At 42.7% G+C, this 22,593-nt stretch overlaps 1 protein-coding gene across 9 annotated transcripts in view; it reads left to right on the top strand.

The window, feature by feature from the left end:
• The window catches only part of setx (senataxin), a 96,263-nt gene that overhangs the window by 32,955 nt on the left and 40,715 nt on the right, over nt 1-22,593 (top strand). For 6 of the 9 annotated variants that reach the window (XM_070863851.1, XM_070863853.1, XM_070863855.1 and 3 more), the window contains 7 exons: nt 875-1,094; nt 8,148-8,267; nt 9,745-9,910; nt 12,615-12,732; nt 13,342-17,931; nt 20,786-20,894; nt 21,928-22,101. In XM_070863851.1, the coding sequence (XP_070719952.1) occupies nt 875-1,094; nt 8,148-8,267; nt 9,745-9,910; nt 12,615-12,732; nt 13,342-17,931; nt 20,786-20,894; nt 21,928-22,101 (5,497 nt within the window). Of the gene's footprint in view, nt 1-874; nt 1,095-8,147; nt 8,268-9,744; nt 9,915-10,250; nt 10,292-12,614; nt 12,733-13,341; nt 17,932-20,785; nt 20,895-21,927; nt 22,102-22,593 lie in introns of those variants that run through there. The other 3 variants (XM_070863856.1, XM_070863857.1, XM_070863858.1) reach the window with 3 other exon arrangements.

Raw genomic sequence — 22,593 nt, 5'->3', positions numbered from 1 at the left:
TTTTGGAGTAGTTGGAGCCCAAAGAAACTGGCGTAACTCTTGTAATACCAATGGCATTGGGGATAATTGAGCCTAGTGAGTTAGACTTTTTGTTGCCTTTGTATAATAGTTTCAGCTGTATTCTCTTGAAAACACAACTGTTGAAGATCAAAGCTGAAAAGCGGGTGTATCTAAGCAGTGTATTTCCCTGTAATCGAATCATTCTGATAAGTCCGTAGCACTGAAATCACAAACGATTGGTAAGTATCATTTGGTACACCACACAGACTCTGAAATACTTCCAAAAAGCAACATATAAAAACCCAGATTTGAGAATTATTAATTTAAATTTCCTTATACATTATATAAGGATGGTAAGGAGTGAGTGATAGGTTAGACATAACCTCAGGGTTCAAGTACCATTTGCTTAAACTAAAAGTAAGCTATCAAAATCTCTTTTTAAGCGGCCTTGTAATTCATCCCACTTTTATGTTCAAGTGTTTATGTTCATATGTTGTATGTAAAATAAGAATTTTTTATTTTGTAGGAAAATTAATTGCAAATAAATAAATTTAAATCCTTTTGGCCATCCTGTTGGGTGAATAAATGTATTTCTCTCCAAATATCTGCATGTTTTATTTTAAGTATTGACTTTGGTGCTATTTGATGTTGATGGGGGCTTTGATAATAGATAGGACAGTTATTCTGAGCTGGTCTTGTGCACTTTCTAGTGGCTAGTTTTGAGTAGCTGAGGGAGTACAGGGACCAGGTCAACTATCCTTGGTAGCAACTAATATATGACCAATGGAAGAAAAATGAGGGACATTTGCCCATTTAAAAAAAAATAATAACCTAGCGGAGTACATAATTGTTTGCATTTCGATTTTGTTTTTAGATCAGGAAATGGGCAATCCTTGCTGCCAGGTCTCTTGGAAAGGTGGAACGAGATGATTTCTATGACCTACAGGAAGTGATAACCTGCCTGCTGAAGGTCATTGAACTGGACCTTTTTGAAAATACAGATTTCTACAATAGCTATGGTCTAGAAGAGGGACAATTGATTCTTTTACCGTCCCATCTTTATGATGTTACCAACCACAAGAACTACTGGCTTGGTGAGTGCAGTGGTTATCATGGTGATTTAAAGATCTGCTGTAGCTCCGTACTTAAGAAAAATGAAAAACTCTGAGTGACTGGCTAGCGGTGAAAGAGGGCACTTGTAATGTATGCACCTGTGAGGATGCTCGCAGGTTTGTAGAGCTTGTTGCGTTGTGAGTGGCTTAGCCAGTCACGAGATGTTCACAAGACTCAATAAAACCCCAGTCAGTTGGTTTCGGGGAATCCACAATGTAGCAGGTGGCTGTGAGCCTGGTGGATGAACTGGTAATGTGTAGTGTGATTGTTAAACATTTTGCTAATAAACCAACTAGTTCTTAATAACAATGTGTTGCTATGAATTCCTAAGCAAAGGACCCATGAAGCAAATTCAATATAGCATTGTTGTGGAATATGTTGGAGAAGCGGCTATCACAACTCTTCATCAAAAATTATGCTCCAGCAGATTTCACCCATAAATGGTTGCTTTTCCCCTCCTACAATCAAGCGTACAAATTTCAGATGATGATAAAGGGCATCATTTTTTGATTGCTCCATGCGGATGGCATGTTCAATGCTGGCTGCCAATTGGTACTGCTGCTGCACTAGAATCGTGTAAGAAAAAAAATCACTTTTTATGTCAGCTTGGCTGACCCTGCTATAGATGGGCTTTGTGTACCTCAAAGTAAAGCGCTTTCTACAGAAGAAAAGCAGGGTCTCCTATCACTATAAATCATCCAAGTTAAGATAATTGAATGTTATTAATTCTACGGTATGTGTAAGTATATATAATGCCATCTTAATTGGGAAATTGACTCGTGTTAGGAGCGACTTGTTTTAAATTACCACTTAATTTGGTAATATTTTGAGTATTTATGCTACTTAATGTTTAGAATAGCATAGTAGTTTGTGAGATACCGAAGATGAACAAATCAGTGCCCCGCTTCTAAGGACTGAATTCTGAACTTCAAGAGGAACATGCATATGAGAGAAGGCAGCTGCATCAATTAATGTCACAGCTAAGTCACCCTCATTATTATCTGTTTATAGGTTGTTAAACTTTCCCTTCTATCATGTCCAAGGTCAGCTTGGAGTGAACAATTACTTTTGGATCTTAGTTTAAATAAGTTGAAACGATACTCGGCAGATGTGATGCTGAATTGAGGTACATGTTTATACACACACACTGCGCAGTGTTGTCCAATAGAAATTGCTGTGAGCAGACTGCACCCTCCTAACCGAGGATGTAGGTCTTGAGTTGCATAGCACAGGGCTAACAATGATCCTACTTGCAGTAATATTGTGCATTGGGATTTGTACAGTTTACGACATTGTCAGACTATTCTGATAAATGGGAATGTCACTCTGGTATAGGCTAAAGTTATGAATCAATTTTACATCCATTTAAACAGAAGCAAAGATATTGGGGAAAATAGTACAAAGTGAGAGATGGTTTTAGTAACACAAACGCAGACAGATGGATAGCGTCCAATAAGGAAGAAGCTTTTCCTTATCAAATGTCTTCACTCCCCAAAGAACCTTGACAAACTGCTTGAGACAGTTGGAGAACGCTTTCACACTAAAATGGTATATAGAATAATATTTTACAGCACAGTAGCATAATAACATTTTACGGCACAGATACATCAAATCTGCAGAAGTGTTTCTCTCCACATAAACCATATAGTCTAATCCCACTCTCTTGCTTGTGTGCCATACCTGTTGGTAATCCCTTTTTTTTCAAGCAACTATCTAGTTCCCTTCTTTAAAAAAAAAATTAAAAATTCTAATCACCTATTTAATTCCTTGGGCTGGATTTTCAGGTCGTTTGCGACCAGTTTAGCGCCTGGGTGAGGCACTAAAACGACTTTTTTTGGCGCCCGAGCGGAACATTCGGCAGTGGTTTTGCGACGGCGCTAAAACTTAGCGCCCGCCCGATGTTTTCACCGTTTGGATTACGTCAATTACCGTGCAACGCTGCGCTAGTGCCCCGGGCGGAACTTTCAAGAATATCGCCCGATTTAGCGTCCGCCCGGGAACCCGCCAGCAAAAAGCCGTTGCACCCAGGGCGCACCTGGCACTAACGGCGCCATCTTGAAAACGGAGCAGAAGTTCAATGCATAAAAACATTGGGAGAAGAAGGCTGTGTTTTTCACTGAACTTTTATGTAAGTTTATATTTTGATTTAAAGGAGATCTAAGGAAATTTTTAAAAGATGGGAGCTATACTATGTCAGCCATTATTTCTGGCTTCTGTATTTATGCGCCCTCCAGCTGCAGTAACGCTTTATTGATTATCATTTTGAACGTAATCAAAGAGGTCGCAGACGTATGTGGAGGAGGTCTTGCCCCCAATGAGTTTACAGGAAACATCGCTCATATCCGCAGCTCTCTGAGGCACAGTACATTAGAAGGCTGTGCTTCCGAAAAGAGGTGGTCACGGAGATTTGCCAGCTCATAAAGGCAGACCTACAGCCTACCAGCACCAACAGGACTGCACTGCCCGTCGAGGTGAAGGTGACTGCACCATTTGCCTTCTATGCCTCCGGCTCCTTTCAGGCATCAGCGGAGGACAATATGCTGCATCTCGCAACACGCTACACATTGCAGCATTCGGCAGGTGACCACTGTACACATGCAGGATGGACTTCATAAGCTTCCCAATGACCAAGGAGGCCCAGAGAGAGGACTTGTAGGTTTTGGATGATTTGCTGGCTTCCCTAAGGTTCAGGGTGCCATTGACTGTATGCACATCGCCCTGTGAGCACCTTTACTCAATCCAGAGGTTTACCGAAAGGGATTCTACTCCATGAACGTACAGATAGTCTATGACCATACTCAGCGCATCATGACAGTCAATGTCCAATATCCAGGGAACATCCCTGACGCTTTCATCTTGCAAGAGAGCACTGTCTCAGATCTGCTGTGAGCATCAAGAAGGAGGCCAGAGCTGGAAGATCAAGGTTACGGCCTCGTCACCTGGCTCATGGCCCCCCCCCCCCCCCCTGCTCTGGAACCCTCAGACAGAAGCCAAGCATCCACACGCAACATCATCAAACAGACAATTGGAGTGTTCAAGCAGCGCTTTCGATGCCTGGACCACTCTGGAGACTGCCTGCAATACTCCCCTCAGCAGGTCTTTGAATTCATTGTGGTGTGCTGCATTCTACACAACTTAGCCATCATGAGGGGATAGGATTTGCCGTTGGGTTGGCAAGAGCACCTCAGAGAGAGGGGAGGAGGAAGAGGAGCCCGGCGAGGAACCCATGCCACCACCAACGCAACCACAGGGGAGGCCTCCTAGAGATTTTGCTGCTGCAAAAGCCTTATGTCAGCAGCTCATCATTGAATGCTTTGCTTGAAGAGCGAACAGCACGTTTGACCATTGCCTGCCCACTCCATCCCACCATGTTGACTATTCCCCCTTTTATTCTGCAAATGAGACACTACACAGGAATGGTTAAGGTGAACAAATGAATTAAACAAACATTGTAAACTTATTAAATGTAATTTTGAAACTTAAATAAAATTTATTAAACATTGTGAACTTTAACAGAATTTCTAAACTTTGGAAATTTTCATAAAATAACAAAACAACAACCCCTGCCCCAACTGTCTTTTACCATCGGCTCTTCCCTCGCCCTCACCCTTATCCCCCTCACTCACGTCACCAAGGTGGCACCAAGAGTTTGTGCAGCATGGCGGCCAGTGTGTTGCTGTATTGGGGGGAGAGACATTGCAGAAGCTCGGGGTGTGGAAGGCCCGGCTTTTGACTGGCGAGCTTCTTGCTTGGCGTCGCCAGTCACAGGTGGTGTGGGTCTGGGTGTGACACTGGGGGCTCCAGTGTCTCTGGTGGAGGCCAACAGTAGCGTGTGTGCATTGACAACCTCGCAGGTTTCGCGGCTCGCACGGATAATCTGCGACCCTACCTCAGTTATGGTTGCTGTGAGTGTCGCAATGCTTGCGGGAATCCTACCCAGGACCTCAGAGCTGTCGGGTCAGCTGGACGCTCTCAGCAGACCGACTTTGCCGACTCAAGCTCCGGAGAGACGGCATACGGGATTCAACCCCAGAACTGTGTTGCTGTATGCCATTAGTCCAGGAGCCTCAGTGGTCTCAAAGCCCGGAAGTGTTTCATCCTCTGACGAGGTGTTTATCAGTGGTAAAAGAGGTGTCGAGTGCATCTGCCTGGCCCCGGGGTAGGCTACTCCATAAGCTCCTCTCCCTCAAATTCCTCCTCCTCTTTTCCCCCACATGATGGCCTGAGGTGGAGGTTTGCATTGATGGATTTGGTGCCTGCATCTCCTCATATGGAAGTAGAAAACAACAGATGAGTGGTTAGCAGCAGGGGATGGGGATGGTGACATGAGGAAGGTCACATTGCACAGGCTCATTTGAAGGACCGCCGCTGCTCCATTATATGTAGTTCACAGACACTACATCACATTGCCCCAACGCTAGTCCATAGACACTGCATGACATTGCCCAACCCAGCCCAGGGAGGTGTGCAGGACTTAACTTCAATATCCAATAGGGGATCAGCACCCCCACGGGCAGTTGCCCTCCCTGAGGCACCAATCAGACCGGCCACTCGCTCCTCCAGGTCCGTTAATGACAGTGTCCGGGGCGGATCGCCGCCTATGCACCAATGCTCCCGGCGGTTATGGGACGACTTTTCCTGCAAATATGAAAATGCTTACCAGAGGGTCCATCTGCTCTTGTGGCACACACAGCCACCAAACCACTTATACCATACTGTGAATGTAATACAGTCCTCTGTTTAATGGCCCTGGAAGTTGCACGTGGTTCATGAGGAAGACATCGAAGTGCAGAAACATCTTTTCAGATTTCAGAAAGCAGTCTTAATAATGTATAAAGATCATTTATGGCAAATAGGGTGCCACACTAAGCCTACTTATGTGTCATGCTTTTTAGGAGAGTGTTTAGACATCAACAGCATAGTTTGTGAGATTTTAATTTCAGTAATGAAGGAGTGCATCAATAAAAATTGTACTCACTTGAACAACCCTTGAATGGAAGTTGAATGTTTTCCAACACTGTCGCACTCCTTTGTACAGTGTCGGAGGCAAAGACCGCCTCTGATATTTCGCTCCAAATTCTCCTGTACACAGATGGGAGGGGTCTAGAGCCACCTCTCCTGTTTAATTCACTCCATCTTCTTTCCACTGCCCCCACTAGCGCCTTGTTCGCCTTTGGGCTAAACCTCCCGGCTCTCTGCCTGCTCTCCTCATCCTCCATGGTGCAAATCAAAATATAAAATGGCTGATTGAGCCCCGGGTCTTCTGCGCATGTGCCCGGTCATGCCCTGCATTTGCATTTGCGATCGGACAACAGACCAGAAACGCCCGGGGTGGGGGGGGGGGGGGGGGCATGGGGGGATTTTCGCATGCATAAAACGGCTGATTTTTTTTTGGTCGGAACTTTTGGCCCCAGCGCACAAATTCTGTTGTGCAACGCCAGATTTAACGCTCACGATCATAATCGTTTGCTGAAAGTTGCTCGCTCTGGCGCTAACGCTAACCCAGTGCGAAGAATAAATTTCCGCGATTATCACCCGAAAGCGGGCAAAATCTCACAGTCGAAAATCCAGCCCCTTGCATCTTAAATTTATGTCACCTTGTTATGGTCTTGTCGACCAGTTGAAATAATCTATATTTATCTTTATCATAACCCTTGCTAATTTTTGAGACCTCTTCGTATGCCCCTTAACCTTCTATTTTCTAGTGAAGAAAGCCTTAAATTCTTGAGTCTCTTCATACTCCTTATCGCTAGTAACATCCAAGTGAATTTACGCTGCACCTTTCCATTGCTTTTATATCCTTCCTGTAATGGGTTCTCCAAAACTGTACACACTAGTCCAACATTGGCTTCCGGTCCTGTACAGGTTCAACATGACTTCCTTGTTTTTGTATTCCATTCCTCCAGGTAAAGAGCTAACCGGTTCAGTTTGCTCTTTATAGCCATATCTACGTGATCTGCCATTTTTTTTATGACCTATATAATTGTGTTATTACATTAGAGGGAGCAGCGTGTGATGGCCCGGCCCAGAAATCGGCATGGTCCCGGCCTGCAAGACCATCAGTAGGCCGGGGCCATAAGAAGGGGCAGCATGTGGCTACCTGCGTATCACTGCAGGGAGCAGCGCGAGCTGCTGCAGGAGGGCGACGGCTGCAAAGCCAGGTCGCTGATTGCAGTGCGGGCAGGCACAGCAGGAGGGGCGAAGGAGCGGCAAGAGTTTGTAGATGGAGGTGACCAGTGCCCAAGAGATGCATGAGTCTGGGGCTCAGGGGAGGCGAGGGCCCAGGGGCAGTACGGGCCAGCCCACACTGCGATGTGTGTGCACACTGGGTCCGTGCAGTAGAGCCAGGTCTCCAGTCGACTTAGTGTTAATCCTTGCCACTGGACCAAGATCTAGCTTTGTCAAGCCTGTGTGGTGGCTGGTGTGCAGTGGCCACCACACATTAAAAAAAATCCACGCAAAGGCATCTTCCACCCTTCACGATGTAGTTCGGGATCTGGAACATTGAAACACCTGCGAACTCATCCCTTTTTGGCATGGAAGCAAGTCATCCTCGCTTCAAGGGACTGCCTATGATGGTGATGATATAACTGCAAACATATCAAAGTTCTTCTGTTGCATTTAAACTCTTATCAACCATTTAAAATGTATTTCCAGTAGAGTTGTCAACCGCACTTATTCAGGATTGCCACCTCAGGTTTATTTCAAACACATTGAAGAGAGAACTTCTCTTAACTCCTCTTATCAAAATAATCTCCCTATTCTTGTGGAAGTCTCCAGTCCACCCTTTTAAATTTAGGGAACAGCCTCGACATTGACCTGACGTACCATAACTTTTCTGTGTGAGCCTGCCAAAGCAAAACATACTGCTTGTGTGGAACATTCAAAGTCATCTCCAAATAAACTTAAAAAGATGTACTTGGTTTCTTTTTAAAATGAATAGGAAAAATACTGAAGTAATTTAATTGAGATGTTCTTACTAATGAGAACCTAATTCATTGTTAGCATATATGTGCTTTCATAAATCTTCATAGGTATCTGCATGCTGTTGATGGTACTTGATGAACAGGCCATGGACTCTCTCCTACTTGCCCAAGATAAGCAAAATGACTTCATGAAGTCAATTCTGAACACCATGATGAAAAGTAAACCAGGTGTGTCTGAATATTTCTGCAGATGTGATGTTGTCATTTGAATGACTGAGGAAGTATAACGGTGAAGAAGTGTTTGTTTTTAATAGGGTTAATCTATTTTTATTTTGGAGCGGTGTAGGCAGATATGCTTAGCTGCCCTATCTGTTCATATTAGTTTTTATACTTTTAAGTGACCTGTCTGAACTTTATACTTCACATTTACAGTGTCTTGTGGCATCAATAGGAGTGTATTTTTGAAAGAGTAGCTTCAAATGAAAAACCACTGAACCAAAATACCTGCCTTTAAGGAAAGAGGAAGTAGACCTATTTTAATAGTTGTTTCCTGTAGCGATAACCACACTTTCATTTTAACTTTATGGTACAAATATGAGCAAAGTGAAAGTTAAAAGACTGTTAAATTATTTATTTGCACGATATATTCAACATAATATGGAGCACCTGGTTCACCTTTATGCACACAAAATTGTGAATGTTATACATCTTTTATACACAATGTAATTTAGTCAAATGTTAGATTAGCAAAAATAAAACTAACCAGAAAATTTGGTAATAAAAAGTGCTTAATATTTTAAATTAAAGATTTTTTTTAACACAATCCTAAATTTGAGAGTTTGAAACTGGTGCATGCGTGGACAATTCCAGTCACCAGCAACCTTTTTGTCAGTGACGAGGAGAAAAAAAGTGCTGTTTCAAAGGAATCCATCCAGATAGTTTGCTGCTTTTTTTTATAAACTAGACAACTGAATAGTTGCTTTTTCAAATCATGGTCTGCATGGTTTTAGCCTTTTATGATGTCTGTGTATCTCATGCCTAAAATAACTTGTCACGTCAGTCTCCTTCCTTTCCACTTTATTCAGTTCATTTTAAGCTATAATGTACCTTTCTGCTCAACAAAAAAAAATTAAATGAATAAATTAAATGGCTTTGACTTTGTTAAATTGAGTTTTAAAATTTGATGTCAAAAACATTTTTAATGTAAGTTTTTCTGGCCGAGCATGTCCTGGGCCTCTCTTACCTCACAACTGTCTAATATCTTGGCCCAGATCATTGAGCATTTTCAACCTATCCACATAGATAATTAAGAATAATGGCCTCGATTTTCTTATTTTAGTGCTGGTGGTAATCTATTAAAACCTAATCAGTGTTACAATCAGAAAATCTAGGCTAATATCTCTTGGGTATAACAGTTACACTACAGGAGGGAGAAGTCACCCATCTCCCTGTTACTAAATCAGGCATTTTGGGCTGTTAAAGCTTTTAGTTTGACTGCTAGGAATTAAACATTTTTTTGCTAAAGGGGACTCTGTGTAGAGTGCCATCGAATCAGTTTGAACTTTTTATTGAAGCATATTTTTTATGCACGTTTGAGTTATAAGCTCGGGATGGTGAGCAACCTCTGCTGTATTTTTTAAAACCATCATAGATTGGAACATTAGAATTTTACTGACTGATTTCCTTGCAATGATTTGTATTGTAGATGATGCTTCTGATCCATTCTGGCCAGCTCTGCAGTGCTTCATGGTAATCCTTGATCGACTTGGATCAAAAGTCTGGGGCCAGCTCATTGACCCCACAGAGGCATTCCAGACCATTATTCGAAGCCAGAGCTACAACAATGAGATAGAAAAAGTTCGTAATACAAGGTTGGTAAGTTGGATGGAGATATCTACTGCTGATGGGAAGAAGAGAAAGTCAGTGGGATATACAGATTATTCCAGGAGTCAAAAGATTTAACAATAACTACTTGCATTTATATAGTACCTCTAATGTGTTAAAACATCCAACGGTGCATCACAGAGCTGAAAATGGATGTCAAGCAGCAGGAGATAAGTTAGGGAATCTGATCAAAGGCACGTTCAAAAAGATACGTTTTGAGGAGTCTTCTGATGGAGTGGCGAGGTGTAGCGAGGCGGAGGATTTTCGGCAAATATTCTCTGATGTGGGGCCACAATAACTGATTGTTTTGTTTTGTATGTGGAACAGAAGAGGAGGGTGTGAAGAATGTTGGAGTCTGAAGAGCGAAGGTGTGTGCTGGCACATAGAGCTGATTGCAGTAGAAGGTGAAGGGGTGAGGTTGTGCAAGTATTTGAATTTCACGTGTTGGGCGATGGGGAGTCTTGGAGGTTGAAGAAGATGTGGTACTGGGAGCAGGGCCAAGTGCAGGATAGGTTGCAAGGGGCAGAGTTTTGGATGAGTTGGCACTTATGCCAGGTGCAACCTTGGAAGCCAGTGAGAATTGTGCAGGAGAAGTCCAGTATGGAGTTAAAGGAAGGTTTCAGCAATAGTGGGAAGGATGATGTGGAGATGCAAATAGATGGTTTTGATGGATAGGATACAGGATTTGAAACATAACTTGTAGACAAATGGGGACACAAGGTTCCACACCTTTTGAGTTCAGCCCGAGTGAGTAGCTGGAGAGGAATTGGGGACCAGGATGTGAAGTTCTAGGTGGTTCTCTTTTTTTTTGCCTCCTAGAAGATTGTGTGTTGATGGTGCATGTAAGCTGTGTCATATCTGCTTGCAACAGGCTAGAAGGAACTAGTTGGTGTTTTCTTGTCTTTTTTTCTTATCTCCCTTTAAACTTAATGGTGCTGGAATTCCAATATCCCTGGTCCGTACGAAGTTTCTACGGACCCGGGAAGACATCGGAAAAGCCGGTTTTCAGCGCACAATACGCATGCGCTGAAAATCAGTTTTTGCGATCTGTCAAGTTTCTAGCAGATCGGAAGCGAGGACATTTGCAAGGGCAAAATTTCTAATATTTATGCATATCTTACCCAGCAAATGTCCTCAAAAATCTTGCGCCTGAAAAAGCAGGCGTATAACCTACTTTTACAGGCGCAAGTGTTTAAAAATACACAAACATTTTAAACTAAAGTTATAAAACCCTCCCCACTACAGTAAGTTTATTTTTAACTATAATTTTAAAAAACCTTTTTAAAAAATCGGGAAAATATTTTATTTTTATAAGACATAATAACTTTAATTTCAATTCATTTTAAATATGTGTGGTCTGTTTTTTATTTTTTATTATTTTGCTTTTGTTCCCATTAATAGCACTGAGAACTGGTAGTTACGCAAGACTCAGTGCTATTAATGGGAACCTGTGAAATACTTACCTGATTGGCTGAGCAGTCACACATGACTGCATCTTCTGCGCTGGACCCTCTGCGCGGGACCCTCTGCACGGGAGCGCGCTTCGCAGCGCGGGAGGAGAAGGCCTCCCCATCGGAAATCAGGGCGCCTCCTAGACCACCAGGTAAATTAGTAAAAAGATATCCAGCGAGGAGGCAATTGCCCGCGGGAAGACCCCCCAGAGGAATTTCTGGGCCAATGAGTGGGAAATGGCTACTGAGTGATATGAGGTTAGATCTAATTTTTTTTTTCAAAGTAAACGCTTCGGACCCCCAGGACACTCAGCTAAGAGCATCAAGGGTGCGCCGAGAGGCAGGGGCTGGGACAGGCGGTAGCTTGCCTCGCGGCGGACCGCCAGCTCAAGAACACCAGCTCCTTCGGCATGAGGGTGTGGTTAACAGCTGTTAACTTGATTGGTGCCCCGATGCTGAACACCATCCAGGACATAGTTGATTTGATTGGCACCCTGCCACTGGTCTTAATTGCCACTCTCTCCACCACCAGCACAATGTGGCTACACGATGCACTACAGCACCCTACCAAGCTTGCTTCGACAGCATCTCCTCGCCACACGATTTCTACCATCGCGAAGGTTTAAAAAAAAAAGCAACATCATGGAAACACCTCTTGATTTGGGCATATTTGTTCATTCAAATCACTGGGTGAAACTCCTAGAATTCTTATCTAACTTTATTGAGAGGATCATCACCACAAGGACTGCAGTGGGTCAAGAAGGCGGCCCAACATCAGCTTCTCAGGGCAACTATGAATGAGCAATAAATGTGGCTTTGTCAAAGTCCCCTGAACAAGTGGGTGGGAAAAATACACCTTTTCTTCAGGGGGCAGCTAAGTGACAGGCGGGTGTTAACGTACTGATCTTTATTATGTGACGTGTTTGAATACAATCCAGAGTGACGGGATGAAAGTTTCCCCTCTCTAATGGCTGTAAGGGTTCTTCTAAAAATGTGTTTGGAAATTGGGTGGCAGCTTGCGGTACAACATTGGTAATGTAGCACGAATAGACAATAAATTGGCATTCCCACTCACCGGAAGGATGGCAAATGTGGGAGTTCTGAAAATTCACATTTTAGGAGATGCTGTTCTGAAGTGCCATTATTAAACTTTAAATAACTTTTGGCTTCACTCCAAAATAGTTCACATTTTATCTGCTTTAACCTTCATAACCATTTCTGTATTAATACTTGTTTTTAGGAATAACACCAAGATAAAAAATGAACTGGACGGTGATGACGACGATGACGACGACGATGACGACATGGTTTCGTGCAGCCAGATTGTCTATGACTACAATTCGAAAAGACAAAGCAAGGTACTAAACAAGTCATTCCATTGTCTTCTTAAATATCAATCCAAACTAGTTGTTTTAATTTGTAGCACTCGTAAGTGCATTATGATGGATACCAATCAATCCACTATGATCAAATGTAATTTTCCCTTGTTAGTTGTGTGTGGATATTGTGCATCCCAGGCCTCCATCAGCGCTGTTTTCAACCAACTGCTGGAAGTTATGTAGAAATATGTAGGGGCTAACTCATTCCTTTTTATCCCATGGAAACTGGCTTTCACTGCTTCCCTGTTGTGAAGTGGCCGAGATTATAAACTCCATGGTATGGACTGTACTCTGCAGCAGAGCCTTGTTCGTAATTTAGCAAAAATATGCATTACATTGGCATTCTCATTTGGAGACCCGAAGGAGGGTCGATGTAGGAATTGAGAGAATTTTAAGAGATGCTGTTCTGGCATTGCATTAATAACTCGAGAGTAACTTTCAGCTTTGTGGGGTTGCAATGTATTTTAGCTCAATGTTTTTCTATAAAGGAAGAGAGGTTTCAGTAAATATTGTATTGTAAATATTGTAACTTGTCATTACCCTAATGCATTTAATCAAATTCTACTGCATTTGTGTTGCTTTTTATAGGATGCTGGCTGGAGAAATGCAATTTGCCCAGATTACTACCCGAACATGTACGATGAAATGCAAACTCTAGCAAACGTGCTTCAGTGTGACATTGGACAAGATCTGCGAGTGCATAATAGTACATTTCTCTGGTTCATCCCATTTGTTAATTCTGTCATGGACCTAAAGGATCTTGGCATAGCTTACATTGGAGAAGTTGTTCACCATATCTACTCCGAGATAAAGGATGTCTTGAATCGGAAAGTTGGTTTCTGTGATAAAGTGACCGAGTTTTTCATCCTTATCTTGGTGTCCATCATAGAACTCCACAGAAATAAAAACCACCTGCATTTGCTGTGGTACAGCTCACAGAAGTGGGTGGAAGCACTGGTGAAATGTGCCAATCTGCCTGCCAGAGTGTTTAACCAAAACAGTGAGAAAGCAGCAAGTAACATCAAGGTCACGTCAACCACACTTGCAGCAGTGTCCTCTGCGGCATGTTCCTCCATCACGAGTTCAGTCCAGCAAGCGTGTGTTCAGCTAATTCGCAGTTTTCTGCGAGAGGGGTGTCAGTCTCCGCAAAGAAGCGTGTTCCAACAGTTCCTCGACAGACTAAATCTGCAATTGCGAAGCACTTTTATCCTTGGCTGGCAGCTAAGTCCCAAAGAACAGCAGGAATTACAGTCCTGTTTAACACAGTTAGTTAAAAATGCAAAAGATAAAACCTCTGAAGTGAAACAACCAGGCACAGTGGGAAGAGGAAGTGGGATGAAATATCCGCTAATTAAAAGTGAAAAAGAGCAACCAGGGGAGTGGGGAAAGATGCCTGGATATTCTAATAGTGGCTCTGGTCCACCATGTCCTTCAGTGTTGCAACTGGACAGCAAAAGCTCAGCTGTCCAGGAAAGTCGCACACATCAAGAAACAATGGCTGGTTGCAAGACCATAGAAGTCAGGCCCAAAGAATCATTCGTCGAACCAATCTCCCCATTTAAGGCAGAATTCTCCATGTATGATGACAGTACTTTCCTTAATGAGACCAGAGCTGATGAAGCAAATGTTTTTAATATAGATGATGATGAATTGACTTCAGTGGTGAACATAGTAGAAATCTCTCCTCCCCCCTCTCCTTCTCCTCCTCCTCCTCGTCATTTTATCGAAAACGTCACTGTGGATGACCCGCTGAGCAGACCGAGACGGATTCTGGAACCAGCCGATGAACCCGCACAAGCATCCAATTCCAACGTGGATTTCACTGCAAGTTCTTTGAGCAAAGATAATTTGCGGACTGAGCCTCTTAAACCCACTCGAAGTGTTTGGCAAAATCAAAAATGGAAACGGTCTATGCTATTAGAATTTCAGGAGTCTATGAGCGAGAATGCAAAAAAGCCTGAAGCTGCCTCCTCTAAGAAAGATCAGCATGATTGTTCTCCGGTCCCTCTGACTTCTGGTCCTAAAGCAACTGCCTGTGATTTGCCTCAACAAATGGAATCAGTTGGCACTGAACCAAGTAAGTTTAAGATTGATCCAAGCAAACTGTTCAGTCTGAAAGCTAAGATACAGGCAATTGATCTTCAGAGAAAGATGCTGAAGGAAAACAACAAATCTAACAAAGAAAGGACATTTGAGGAGTTCCCTAATACACTTGACAATAGGCAGTTAGATAATATGAACAATAAAAATCCTAGCCAAAATCTCAATTTCAGCAGAAAACAGATAAACAGCAACAGTACTGAAAATGTGTCCCCTTCCCATCGTCCGACAACTATGTTGTCTCCACTTTCTGGCAAAAGAGAAAAGCCACAAACTTCTCGTGGTTTAATGCTTTGTCCATTGTCATCACCGGATAGAGCAAATTCAAGCAATGCATTCAAATCCCCTAGTCCATCAAACCCATTTCACCACTGTCCGAGCAGCAGCAGCAGTGATAGCGATGATAATATTCCATTCAGTGAATTAAGGGAAAAGCTGAAGAAAAGAGTTTCGTTAACATCAGAGGCAAATACGAATGACTCAAAGGTAGATAAAGATCTTGTAAAGCCCTCCCTAGCTGCTTCTACTAAAAGTGCTAATTTATCCAGTGATTTGCTGCAAGGGTTGTGCATAATCCAACCGTTAAACAAGATTGATAGAAAATTAAAAGTTTCCTGTCAGGTACGGTTGTTTAGAACCATTCCGAATAAAGAAAAATATAAATCTGGCGTAGTTGTGCAAGAGCCAACCATTGACAATGCAGCAGTTGTCACTTTCTCTTCAGATTCATCAAAAGGAAATAGCAACATATTAGAAGTTCAGACATCTGAAGCAGAAAAACAAGACGATGCTACCTCTATACAGGGCGTCTCTGGTGCAATTGAGGAAAATAAATCTTGCCTGCAAGAAATGCCTACATGTAACAAGTCTCCTCCTGCGTTGGAGGAATATGATTCGCAGGTTTTTGAGTTTGAAAGTGAAGAACCGGTATATTCTGTTTGGAAAGACACTCAGCCGCAGCACAAGCAAGCAGTTGAGACAGGAAAGACAGAACAAAAAGATCAGACCTACCGTGATGATGCAGATGTTAACAGTATGCTTAATGAATGGGGCTATGATACAGATTATGTGCCTGATGAATTAATTGAAAAGGCGGCTGAGGAGGCGGAAGCACATTTGAAGAAGGGACAACAAAAAGTAACAGTGGGTAGTCCGGGCACTGAAAACCAGTTCACACTTGGGGTAAAAAAGATTTCTTCTTCGTGCAGCTCAACAGATGAAGAGGCATCGGTTGGCAACAGCAATGGTTCACGTTTTGGGATTTTATTCTATTCTGCCTCCAACCTTCAAAAAGGAAAACGAATCCCCAGTGAAAGCATGATCAGTAATCTAAATAGCTGCAGATCCCGACTAATACCTGATAAAAATAAGCGGAAGCTCACATCTTCAAAGAAATTACCAGACTTTCAGCGAGAAAAAAAGCCAGCGCTGAAGAATGCAACTGATAAAGGTGGAAGTACAAGTAAACTTGGTTTATCAAAGGGTGGCGTAAGAGAGAACCATTTATCCAAAGCCACTATTAGAAAAGGTTTGAGCAAGTTCATGTATAGAGGCCCAGATCAGAAAGCTATGATGAAAAATAGACCAAATAAAAATTCAGAGAAAAAGAGCTCTCTAACATCATTGACTCATGGTTCCAGATCCCCTCGCAGGGCTGTGCAAATGGAATTTCCTTCAACCTCAGGGAAGCTCCATTCGAGGATGTCTCCGAAGAAGGTGCGCAAACGTCCTGAACCTACTTCAACTGTTGAAAAACTTGGCCTCAAGAAGAAAACCCGTAAAGCTTTTGACCTTTCTCAGGGTAGCCTCGACAGTTTGAACAAACTGCGTAATTATGGTCAAATAATGGGGACCATCGAGCACAAACCCAGCAAGAAGGCAAAGCTCATCTCGCCACAGAAATTGGCAATACGTTCAAATCCACAGTTACTGGTTTCTCAGGATCTCCAGTACCTAAGACAGTCTAGGCCTCAGAAACGCAATAAAGAGAAGGAAAAGAAAAGTACATCTACACATGATGAAAGTGCATTGCCAGAAAGAGCTCTGTCATCTGAAGGAAGCCACAACTCTTCACTAATTTGTGTCCAAAAGAGTCAGAGACAACAATCTCCTTCAATGGAAAAAAACTGTGATTCTGTTGCCGCTACTACTTCAGTAGAAAGAGAACATTGTAGAGCAATGGACATGACTTCAACTGAGGAAAAACTGTCAAGTATGAATGTAATTGATGACTTAAACTTAACACAGCATGACCCTTTAGACATGAATATTTGTGAAGAAGAAAACTTGGAAGATGATGAGCTAATGTTGACACAGAGAGATCCCATAGATATGGACATAGATAGTGACAACGCAGAAGAGGAGGAGGATTCCAGAAAAAGTCCTTCACATGCAAATGAGACCAAATGCCAATGCACAGGGTGCACTGATGTTGTAGTATCCTCAAAGAGATTTTGTGCGAAGCATGCTCTATCTGAACCCAAAGATGACACCTTTGCCAAGCCAGGGTTACCTCCATCTATCCTGAAAAGCTCCAGACCCGCAACTACCAAACTTTTTGCTTCTAGCACTACTTCACGCAATGCGCAGCTTGCGACGGAGTTGGAAATCATCCCAAAACGTCCAGCAGTAGCAGTTCCCAAAGTTCAGGTTCCAAAATCTCCGGTGGTAAAATTTGCTGTGCCGCTGACATCGCAACCACCCCATGCTGCAAAGGCTGTGGGATCTACTAACGTTCTTCGAACGCTAAACAAAGATGTGAATTTCAGAGCCCAGTCAAGATTTCCAACGCCAGTTACGGTATCCTCATCCACCCTTGCTCCTCTGCCACCTGGGAGATCCAGGCAGGCTTCTCCGAGCATTAACTTAGATCTGTCTGATCACCAACAACGCGACCAATCTTACCTTATCAATGCAATCCTTAAGTGGAACTATCAGATGTTCGACTCATTCAAACAGTTTGGGCCACCTGATTCCCTCTCTGAATTTCCACCACGAGAAGTGCCTGAAAGGTTTGGATCGTATGAGCAGTATTTCCACACCTTTTACCCTTTACTGATGTTAAACTGCTTTGAGCAGGTGAGTACAGTATACACACTACAGGCGTTGAAACTTCACAGAAATTCTATTAACAGTTGAATCCGGTGGTTAATGCTTGAACTGTATTTAGATTGCATGTTGCAGGCAGGAACATTTTGAGAAACATTCAGACTGACTTCATAGCACACAGCATAGTCAGTAATTGAATTTGAATGTTTATTTTTGAAAATTAATTACATTTTATATTCCCACAACTTGAAGGGTAAGAGGAAGGTATGAATGGCATGATTAGAAAAGCAAAAGATGACCTGGATTTATGGGGCAAGAGCAATCCAATTTTGGATTACTTTGGCAAAAACAGATGCAGTGGAAAGAATGGTTCTCTGATTCTATATTTTAAAAATCTTGTGTCTGTGCACATTTCCTGTCAACTTCTTCTTGTGCCCACATTTAGACCCCAAGTTTCCACACGCGGCAAAACAGGCGCCCCTCCGAGCTGGGCGCCCGTTTTTTGCGCCGAAAACGGCGTCTGAAAAAAAACGTGCTATTCTCGAGCGCTTTGCAGCTCGATGTCAGCTTGGCGCGGCGCCCAGGGGGCGGAGCCTACCACTCGCGCCGATTTTTTAAGTAGGAGGGGGCGGGTACCATTTTAAATGAGTTTTTTCCGTGCCGGCAACCCTGCGCATGCGCGTTGGAGCGTTCGCGCACGCGCAGTGTGAAGGAAACATTGGCACTCGGCCATTTTTGTAGTTCTTTGTAGCTGTTCAATTTTTAACATTTTTTAATAAAAGCACATTGCCCTTCCATGATCAGCACTGAGGCTTCTTGCAGCAGTGAGAAGGCTGCAGGAAGCCTCAGAAGTTGAGGCAGCCGTTTCCCGACGGGCCCGACTGACGGCAGGGGGGCCTCCCACCCCCCCCCCCCCCCCCCCCCCCCGCCTGCCATCGGGAATGGCTGCCTCAACTTCTGAGGCTTCCTGCAGCCTTCTTCCTGCCTCCCCCCCCGCTGTTGTCGGTCGGGCCCTCACTGCCTCCCCCCCCCCCCACCCCACCGTCGGGAACGGCTGCCTCAACTTGTGAGGCTTCCTGCAGCTTTCTCCCTGCCTGAAAGGCCTGCCTGAAGCACTTTCACACAGGTAGGAACATGGTTTATTTAATCTTTTCTTTACTTATAAATTTTTATTCAGGTTGGAATTATTTGTATAATATTTCTATAATTCTAACTAAGGATTTATTGTAGAATGTAATGACTTCCCTTCCCCACCCCCCACCCCACCCCTCCATCTCGTTCCGGACGCCTAATTTGTAACCTGCGCCTGATTTTTTAATGTGTAGACAAGGTTTTTTCAGGCCTACAAAAATCTTCACTTGCTCCATTCTAAGTTAGTTTGGAGTACGTTTTCACTGTGGAAACTTTCAAATCAGGCGTCAGTGGCTGGACACGCCCCCTTTGGAAAAAAAAATTCTGTTCAAAAGTGAAACTGTTCTACCTGACTAGAACTGCAGAAAACTTAAATGTGGAGAATTCCGATTTCTAAGATACTCCGTTCTCCACCAGTTGCTCCTAAAAAATCAGGAGCAAATCATGTGGAAACTTGGGGCCATTGAATGGAAACTGCCTGTGGAGTACATGATTTATATCTCAAAATGTGAACCCAATCCTGTGCGTGAGTGTGTGTAAATTGGATATTGTCAGCATAACTAGAAGTTTATCCCACGCCTAAAAATGATGCCACCAGTTGCAAGTATGTAGATGATGGAGAGGAGAGGGCTTAAAGGTAGGTTCTTGAGGGACTGCAGAGAGCTCTGTGTCGGGCTATTACTGAGGATGTGCTGGTTAAGGTCAGAGAGATGGAAGTCCAGAAGTTTGTGCAAGACTCTTAAACGGGTGGTGTCCGTTCCCCTTCCCCCATCCCTAGCCTTGGGACCTTTTGTTCCCCCTTTTGGACATTTGCTGTGACAATTTTTTCTCCCCTTCCCTTCTGCATATTGACTCCTTACCGACATATGGTTCCATCGGTCCTGGTTGCTCTGTTACCTCACACAAGTGACTGTGCACATCGTCAGCCAGCAATTCTACCTTGTGTGGCATTATTTTCCACATACAAATGTCAATTTCACTAGGGTTCAGGAGCAGGAACTCTGGAGGATTTCAACCCAACCCTGTTTATATCAGCTAATACAAAGCAGACCTCGGATCAAATGTCTGGCTTTCCCTGGTCTGCATGGCTTGGCTAATCACTGCATAAACTTGCTACACCAGCAGGAAAGCTGTAGGAGAGCATATTCTTCTTGCTTGGTGAGGGTCAAAATACATTCAAAGAACAAAGAAGCCCACATTTACACTACGCAATCTCATATTGTATATTCAACCAGTTCAGAATTCAACTCTCTTCAGTTCCAAGACTTCCATATGCAATTACATTTTCTGGTCCATTTTTTAGACTGTCTGCATTCCAGTTTACAAAGAGTGGGACAGTAGAAAAATGCATGTTATGGTAAGCCTTCAGATGAAAGAGGTATTGTGTAAAATAAAAATCACTGCATTAATCTACAACACATCCAGAACAAAGCCAATCATCGAGGTCGTTTACCAGAAATGAACACTTCATCACACAGGGATACTAGTGCGTAATTGTGAGCCGGATTGTTATTTAACAAATCTATACGATTGGCTTTTCCTCACTTCATCAGGTGTCAAAGTAATGAACTTGGAGGTATTTCTATATTACGTGGAGGATAGGAATAGGCTTTTTTAAAAAAAAAGATAGTTTAGTACGTATAATCCTTGTTGCATCACAGGACTGAATAGCGGTTGGCAAATATGATGACTGACAGGTCTCACTGAAGTATTTTTAATTGTAACCCTAAATTGCAGCATTCCTTTTATACAGCTAGCTCATGAAGTGACAGAGTCCAAGCAGACAAATAGAATGATTCAGAACTATCTGACTCTGAAGAACTATCGTATGGAGCGTCAAATAAACCGTGCAGATTTTCAAGGTGAGAACAGAGGAGTGAAGCTTCTACTCTTTAGTCCCAAAAATTGCTTTCCCTCCAGAATCACAATTTTATGTGGAACTTGGGTGAATTTAAACTTCGTAGCATTGGTGTGAAGCTTCACGGCAATGTGGAGCAAATTGAGACTTTATCCTCCTGCTTTGCTCTTAAAATCAAGTTGTGCCTTGACTTTGAATTTATATTACAAATTTAGCATTGGTTTGAAACAAAACTGCTATGCAGCAATGATCTATTGTGCAAGTGCACCCTGGAACAATTCATATTTGGTTTGTATGCGGCTGGGATTGTTTAATTGCCTTATAACCCAGCCCACTTTAAATAGTTCCTTGTATTGTAACAAATGTGATGAGTCCAGAACTAATTATTGGTGTTAAAGGATAATCATCCTTTGATCTCATCCTCACGGAACTTATTCACATTTGCTGTTTAAAGTTTTAGCCTGCAAAGGGTTTTTGCTAAAGGAGATCAACATTGTGAGATCATTTTCCATTACAACAGAAAACTTAAAATAATGAAAATAGAAACACTTTTGTGTTTGGTCACGAATGAGCAATAAAAAGATGCCCCATTGGGTGGTTTAATTTTGTTTTTTTATACTTCTAAAAATTTGTTTCATATACTTCTATAATGAAATGGGTTGAGGCTATGACTACTTTATTTCAGCTAACCTAGTACAGATTGAGAATGCTAACATAGTACAGATTAAGAATGCAGTGGTTTAAGCCTGCAGCTACTAAGTGACTCATTGTCGTGTTCTCGAGTGAGCCAACCATGTGGACTACACACAGCAAATTTAAACGGTGCATTCCTTTGGAAGTGAATTGTGTCGCTGATAATCCAGTTGCTCTGAGTCTAATGTTAACCTAGAGGGTCCATTCCAGTCATGACAGCTTCGTTTTCAATCTAATTGTGAGCAAAATGACGACAGAAAATTGCTTTTATGCTGCGATGCTGTGCATATAGATATCAGTATTGTGTTGAATACTTGCTTACTGCAGTATCTTTGTTTACTCAGTTGCACTGCATGACCGTGAACTTGTAAAACAGCTATACCCTAAGGAGGATGATGTTGTGTTTCTCTGGCTGCCCCAAAATCAGAATTACTACATGCCAGAAGAAGGGGATATGATGATTGAGATTCCAGTCCCTCATATAGGCCACATCTCGAGGACATCGCGCTGTTCAACTGGTGAGCTTAGTAGGAGTGCAGAGACATAATTCTGTCTTGTGTCGGAGATTAAAAGCTAAATGTTCCTTTTCCAGTAATCAGCTTTTAGCGGCAGATCATTGAGGAAGGCAGTTCAAGTCCCTGCAAACAAAATTAAAACAAAACATTCCACTGAATACAAATGCACTTTTCACATGGTTTTTTAAAGAAAAAAATCAGTCATCTGGCACTATATATAGCGACACTTCAATAATTGCAATAAAATGGTTTGAGTTAGAGGATGTTGTTTTCAGACTTCACTTTGGCTCAGAAGGGATTTTTGGTTAAAGAAAGAAATACTTGGATTTATATAGTGCCTTTCATGACCTCCGAACATCTCAAAGTGCTTTACAGACAATTAAGTACTTTTGGAGTGTAGTCACTGATGTAATGTGGGAAACATGATAGCCAATTTGCGCACAGCAAGCTCCCACAAACAGCAATGTGATAATGACCAGATAATCTGTTTTTGTT

This window comes from Pristiophorus japonicus, chromosome 20 (genome assembly GCF_044704955.1).
Source record: "Pristiophorus japonicus isolate sPriJap1 chromosome 20, sPriJap1.hap1, whole genome shotgun sequence".
In the NCBI taxonomy this organism is placed as follows: Eukaryota; Metazoa; Chordata; class Chondrichthyes; family Pristiophoridae; genus Pristiophorus; species Pristiophorus japonicus.
The sequence above is the reverse complement of the archived record's forward strand: the minus strand, read 5'-3'. Positions and strand labels throughout refer to the sequence as shown.